We start from the raw sequence: 7,466 nt of genomic DNA on the forward strand, positions 1-7,466 counted from the left end.
CTCGCCTCGCCTCGCCTCGCCTCGCCTCGCCTCGCCTCGCCTCGCCTCGCCTCGCCTCGCCTCGCCTCTCCTCGCCTCTCCTCTCCTCTCCTCTCCTCCCCTCCCCTCCCCTCCCCTCTCCTGCTTCTTTTTATTTATATGCTTTGTTTTGATACATAGCAAATAGATCTGCGAACAACCAAAGCTTAAGGGGCTATCTTACTCTGGGTAAAATTTATTAGATCATATCAGTATTGGCATTCAATAAAACTTTTCACAGTACTCAGTTTGTTTAATTCTTCCCATCAAACTGCCATTGATTTCAATAGAAAACTGAATTAGGGTAATATTGAAATCCTGTTGATAGCCTTATCAATATTTTGCAAACCAAAAGAGGGCATTGTAGCTAATGCTACTGTGGTTATAGGGCTATTTCTGTAGACAGCAGTTTTCATTGATCAGAGGAAACATTCTCACAGTGGTCCTTGGTTCACTTGGTAAACCTTTAAATAAAATAAAATACTGCATGCTCTAACCCAGCATCATCATCTTAGTCAGAAAAAGTGGAGCTGAGCAACGTCCTCCTGCACCCTGTTAATTCCCGGCATACTGCACATATCCAGAGATTCAGTTCTGCCAGTAGCACTTCCAGCCAAGCCTTCCATTAGTTCAGATACAGTGCATTTCAACACAGTTACAGTGGCCTATGAATGCTAATTCCTCTCATATTCACAGTGGTTGTAATCTGTTCCAAGGGCCTCAGCTTGTCAAAGCTTTTTATATATGACAAATGAATACAAAGGACACAAATTAGCCACAGAACACACCTTTCTGTGGTCACACGGATCCTTTCACTGTCGCTGGAATTCAAACTTTCATTCTTCTCATGAAAATATTTTTCCACACACTGCTCCTCGAAGTCATGCAGCTTCTTCAACTCCTCATCACTCAGGTACAACTCTGAGCAAAGGAAGTAATAGTAGCTGGTATTAAACATGCTATCAAATGCCTCTCCATTCATACCCCTTCACAAAAAGAAGAACAAACTGTCAGAATAAGCTTCCCTTCCCTTCCCTTTTTTGACAGGAATGAATCAGATCTCATTGTATAAATTTGGAGTTATGTGTTTTTCATGTGCTTTTCATCTTATCTAACATAGCGTGAGGAACTACCCTGACAGAAACTCCACTGTACCTTCACTCATCCTTTTAAAGACTCRAAAATGGACAGCTAATTGACTGCTCACAGATAATTTTTTTCTCCTAACCTTTTCTAGTRCTTTGTTTTATGTTATAATGCTCTTAAGACTTAGAGGCAGATATACAAGACTTACCTACCTTGATATAATTTGATCAGCGCCTTCATTAAGGGATGTTCACCTATTAGCATCCTTTCAAGGACACAAAGCTACAAAAGCTTTTTCTTGACTACTTGCTTCTGATATTCACATGAACAAACTATTGAGCAAATATTCTTTTCACTGGGGTGAAGAGAATTTATCTAAAAGTTTTGAACTCCCGCTCAGGCTGCTCATAGAACAGTTTTCTAGGAAGCCAACCTAAGATTCTGAGAGAGTGGATCAAGTATTAGCCAGTATGAAGAAGTGCATTTGGTATAGAAAAGAAGGTCAGTCTTCTAGAGGATTTGTTTTTAACTACCTCTCCGATACAAGCTGCACGTCTTCCAAGCTATTTTTTATTTTTGTTTTTGCACACTGAAGTTTCTAGTGCACAGAAGCAGCTGTGGCAAACTGCATGCCGGTTTTTGCTACCAGCTGTAAGACCCTGCTGCMACACACAGCACACCTGGGAAGCCCTGCGCAGTGGCACAGGGTCCTTACACCATCCTGCATGAGACGTGATCGTCTGCTCATATCTGCCCCACTCCAGCCTGCCTGTGACCTTGTCTCACAGATTTTACCTTAGTATTTTCGTTGATTCTCCACTGGGTGGCACTGGATCCTCATTGCTAAAACCAACTAATTACCACCACACCAATATTTAAGAGGACACTTACCAAGCAGTGCATAGATGTATAGAAAAAAAAAGCAAAGGTATATGGAAAGGGAAAAAAAAACTCTTTCTGAGAAAGGCTCTTGGCAAGGTACTAGTTGCCTTCAATCTTTTTAGATAAGCAAAGCTGTCTCTTAGCCTTCCTGGTGCCTGATGTACCTTAGAAGTAAGACTCCCTCTGTGCAAATTTAGCCACTTACACTATGCACACATATAAAAAGAACATTGCTACTTGAAAAGAAGGATACTGTACCCAGCCACAGCAGAGCAGYCAAGTCCAGGAGCTGCAGCAAAGGCTCAGCATTGTTTAGTGCAATTCCAATTTGAATCCTGTGACCATCTGAGGGCACAGCAGATATCCTCGGGGATWCATGCCCAGCAGAAAAAGTCCTGAAGGAACCATAACCTAACCATAACTTGTTTATTAGGCATCAAGGGATGTATCACGCTCCAAAAACAGGGTGACAGTGTCCAATACTACAGACAACATCCCTAGCCTCTCATGAGGTAAGTTTACAGCCACCACCTTTCCTCCTCCTCACTCCTGTGCCTTGCTCCATCACCTAGCAAGAATCCACTGCTGAGTCTATGTCCCAGTATCCCAGAAATTAGTGCTCACATCTCCCCATATGACAGTGGCTCATGGCTCAGCAGCTGGAGCTGGCAGCAGAGGGACAGGGAGGTGGCATTGCCAGGAAGAGGTATGGGAAGCACCTAGGCACAGGAGGAGAGAAGAGCGCCAAATTGAGAAGGGTTGAGGTGACAACAGCAGGACCGCTGCACAGAGGGATGGCAGCAAGCAGGTAGGAGGCTCTTGTCCCCTGTCCCCAAACCCTCCATCTCTGGATGTCTTCTGGCCTCGGGCTCTGCTGCRACTTTCTAGTTGCCTTGCTCATGCAATTGCATCTATCACATGGCATCAAGGTGCTCTTGCTCCTTCCCTGCCTCCCAGCACCCTGCATCCAGTACAGCAGGATGCAGCACTGCCAAGGACTATGTGGCAGTTGCTGTAGGCCTTACCTTACACACCTTTGTCACACACTGTTATAAAGTATAGCACATTGCACTAACATCCAGRTGTTATTTTGTGCATGGCAATGGATCTGTCTAACAAACAAGTGTTTCCTTCCACTAATCCTGCTCACTCAGAGGTCCATGTATTTTAATAGAATTCCACCCTCACATCTCCTATATATCTACAAACAGATTTGCTAATTATTTCAGAAATGGGTCCTCAAATATTAGATTTTATGTCACCAGCTGTTGCCACAAAGCCAGGAAGTGACTTTCCACTCACATACAGCGCTACCCAATAGGTCGGAGAGCACTAAGTTTGCTGAAAGATCTTTTACAACCCACTACAGCCTTACGTGAAGGCTCCCTTAACTTTTAACTTTTTAGTTCACTTATCTTAGTTCACTTAATTAATACAACTATCATTACTATACACAGAATGTAAAAGCAGAAGTCTCATCTCCACTTGATGTTGTTTTCACTTACTTACAATTTTACCATACAAACCACACATGCTGATGAGCTATGATTCAGACAGAGAAAAATAATGAAAACTTAATTGGATATGGTGAGCACAGAGGGGAGAGGTCAAAGAGAATTATCAGAAAAACAAACATAGGGTCATCAAAAAGGTCTGTGAAACTGGGCAATTAAAAAAAAAACGAAATATCCTGATTTTTGTTCAGGACAAAAGTACAAAAAATGCATTACCAGTGTAGCTTAGTTTCCTTAAAAATAACATTATCTCATCAAACAGAAAAAAAATTTATGTCACTTTAGTTCAGCTCAGAGCTGTAAGTTGATGCTATTCCATGAGGACAGTTCTGCAACAGCTTTGGGAGGTTATAGGCCAGCTGCATTGAAAATAAGATCATGACCATAACTGAACATRGTGCTATTGCCAGGAAATGATGTAAGTTAAAACTCAGAATCCAAGTTCTGAATTTTCATTCTGTAAGCAACATATTTTCATGATACACATATAGCAAAGAGAAACACAAAAACAAAGCAAAACAGTGCCCTAAAGGAGCTCTTGGAGAGAGAGATAAAATCCAGTTTTGAAAACAAAGAAAACAAAAGCAACTACTACCACTTCCAGATAATCCTTTTATCCTTTTTTTTTTTTTTTTTTTTTTTTTTTTTTTTTTTTTGAAAGATCTCATCTACAACTGAGTAAGCTACAACTTTCTCTGCTTACTTAGTCCAACATCGCCTTCCTCTTGATCCAACTCATTTTCGGGCTGATGGTGAAAGATGCGGTTGAGGAGGAGTCCAACATGGCTCAGGAGGATAAAAGGTGGAGGCAGCCACGGCTTCTCATGGTAAGTCATAATGTACCGGTAACGATTGTACTTCCAGAGCTTGTTTGATATGGATTTCAAGTCAAAATAAACATTACTGAAAAGAGAGATAAAGGAGGAAGGAACGTGAAACATTCCTGTGAGAAATCCTTCCAGTACAGCCTGTCTACAGATCTAATTTGACRAAGTCCAATCCCTCCAGTGGGGTAAATCTGTTTAGCAACTTTCATTTAACAGAGCAGCAGCACATGCCTGCAGCTAGTGTACATAGGATGAGATCTTCAAAGCTGCCTATAAGATCCGGAGATCCAATTCCCATTCAAATTAATGGGAACTGGGCAAAAAATATCCCTGAAGTGGCTTTGAAAATCTCAGCCAGAGTATTTAAACTATAAAATGCAGCCTATTTGGAAACTCAACATTGTCTGCTGACCTGAGCTGGATTAAACGGAGAAGTGAGGCTAAAGGAAGTGTGTTAAAAAAACAGCCCTGATGCTCTTCAGTGCACTCTCCCCTGAACAAAACCCCTGCTGCAAGAGGTGGCTGCAAGGGCAACTCTTGGGCAGGTGCTTTGACTATATTCAACTCTGTTGCAGCACCTAACAATTTCCKATACTATCATAGATCTCCCCGTTCATGTAAGCAACATGGTGTTTTTTGGTACTTTAATTTCCATTGAAATCCTATGAGTCCTTCATGCCCAACATATAATCAAAAAAATACCAGCTTTGCTTTGGGAGCATAATTAAACATACTGCGAATACTCATTTTTGGTCCCACTTCTGGAGAATTAAAACACTAAGCAGAAGGCTTAACATGTCATTGTTGCCAAATGGCTAGATCTAGAAATAATTCTAATTACAATTTCACAGCCGTGTATTAAAAAATATACAATGCCTTGTCATAATTTCAGGAGGGGGATTTCTAGTTCAAAATGGGAATAGAATGAATTTTTATCATTCTGCTTTCTTTAATATTAATCATTACATGTCTTCTTTTTTTCTTTTTTCTTTTTTTTTTTTTTTTAATTTACAGCTGACTTTTCTTCCTTAGAAATACTAGAACTCTAGGGTAGAAAATATCTGCTTGGATTAAATTTGTTTTCTGCTAACATTTGCACACATTGTTCTTTTAGTGCCAACATATTCATGACAAACTTTATCTACTGCAGCGAAAGGATTTTTAGGGCATCCTTAAAACTGAAAAGCTTAGGTTTGCTATCAAGTTATCAATTAAACTCTACTATTCTGGGARCAGACATTAAAAAGAGGACCACTGCAGTAGATTTCAGTTCTATAACATAACAGTATGTACCAAACAACAAGAATCTGAATTTATTTATGAGAGGAAGAGCATGCCCCTAAAAAAGGGCCAAAACATTATACTCCTCYTTCCCTCAAATGTCTCTTCCCCTTACTTGCCAGTTTAAATACTATGTTTATTTATTATGAACAGGATGATGAACGTTATGTAGGCAGTCAATGCAAGAAAGATGAATTTTAGGAATAAAGTACAAATTACATCAAAGCGAAATTAATACTGCTCATTTGCCAAGTGAAGATGTCCCCTTCCTTCATCACATTACATGTTCAGACTCTACTTAAATGACAAAACAGCTTATCCTCTTCCTCCCAAGCTTTTACTAGATTCATTTTTCTTTTATTCACTTGGACCCCTTAAAAGATGGGCTAGCAAACTCTCACCAGCATGCACTTCACRGAGCATGTCAGGTGGAAACCTCTTGCACAAGTGTTGGCAGCTCACCTACTAGTTGGCTTTGCTTTTGCAGGAATATAACATGGTACCTACTTAAAGAAAGCTATGAGCAAGTTGACCATGATGATGTACTGCACGAAGAGGTACACGGCTTGGAGGAACGGCGTGAGGAAGGAGCCAGGAGGGCAGTTTTGGTCGGATTCACAAACTGGAAGTAAAGGACACATAGACCATGGTCAGCTAGCAAGGAAATAGGCAGAGCAATAGCAGGTAAGAAACAGGTCAGTCCCAGAACTGCCGTGGAGTTAATGTTGCTTAATTTCTGACTAAGAGCCTATCTCCACTTAAGGGTTATGGACTGAGGCTTCTTCAAGACACTGCTATCCCACACTTGCCACTGCAATACAAAAGCTTTAGATGCCATTTCTTAAACATCATTTCTCACAACAACAGCGGACTTTTTTAAGGGGAAATGATGTAACTGAAATATATGCTGGAAATGGCACACACTCAATAAAAATGAAATCTAAATCATCAGTCATTAAAGCAAAGTAATAAAATTTTCACCAAATCCACTGCGGAAATGATAGGGCCTCAGGACTGCTTCTTCAAAGCTGGAGTGTGACTCCTATATAGCTTCAATTAGATCATATTAACTCATGTGCAAATGGATATATGCCTATGAATATTTACAAAAAGTTGCAACATATCACAGAAACTAAGGAATCCCTCTTAATGTTTCTAAATTTCCAAGATATTTTTTATTATTTCAATCAAATTTTGTCTCTTGTGAAATTTAAAAAATATGTATATAAAAAATATATATAAAATTATATATAATCTAAAGAAGTAGCCCTAAATGCAGAAGAAACTCTGTAGAAGTCAGGGTCATTAAAGAAATCACAGTTTTATTTGGGAAGTTGTCATTTTTTTTTAAGGTTTAGCATTAATAAGTGATTAAATGGACTAAACTGTGAGATTTCATAGTGTACTTTCATTAAAAGTATTTTGTCTAAGAAAAATATTTCTCATAAGGAAGATACAGTCACCATGTGATTGTTTCGTGTATATATATATATGTATATATAGTGTGTATATCTATACATATATATCTAATTTCAGCAACAATAACGGATGCAACAAGCTTCATGATACAAAAGAAGCAGACTGATAACAGAGTATATAATTTCAATATTTTTATCTGTTTGCCTTCTTTCAGTTTTACTTGTAGCCACCACTAAGCAGCATCTGAGTGCCTTACCTCTGTCATAAAAAAGATAAAGTACTTCCTGGAACAACAGGAATAAGAATAATTTTATGACTAACTAAAATCATAAAATTATTTTTTTTATCTACATTGTTTTGGTATATTTTTACTAGGCATAACTGGTTGATTTAAGAATAATATCTGTTAATATAGCTCATTATGATGAAAAATTCCTTT

General features: G+C 39.1%; 1 protein-coding gene across 1 annotated transcript in view; it reads right to left on the reverse strand.

The window, feature by feature from the left end:
• The window catches only part of TRPM6 (transient receptor potential cation channel subfamily M member 6), a 67,429-nt gene that overhangs the window by 27,022 nt on the left and 32,941 nt on the right, over positions 1-7,466 (reverse strand). The window contains exons 22-24 of the mRNA XM_026052003.1: positions 6,116-6,230; positions 4,204-4,403; positions 807-939 (exon numbers count right to left, since the gene is read on the reverse strand). Of these exons, the coding sequence (XP_025907788.1) occupies positions 807-939; positions 4,204-4,403; positions 6,116-6,230 (448 nt within the window). The remainder of the gene's footprint in view (positions 1-806; positions 940-4,203; positions 4,404-6,115; positions 6,231-7,466) is intronic.

The sequence above is a fragment of the Nothoprocta perdicaria genome, unplaced genomic scaffold (assembly GCF_003342845.1).
Source record: "Nothoprocta perdicaria isolate Ctin4 unplaced genomic scaffold, notPer1 scaffold_82, whole genome shotgun sequence".
Classification (NCBI taxonomy): Eukaryota; Metazoa; Chordata; class Aves; order Tinamiformes; family Tinamidae; genus Nothoprocta; species Nothoprocta perdicaria.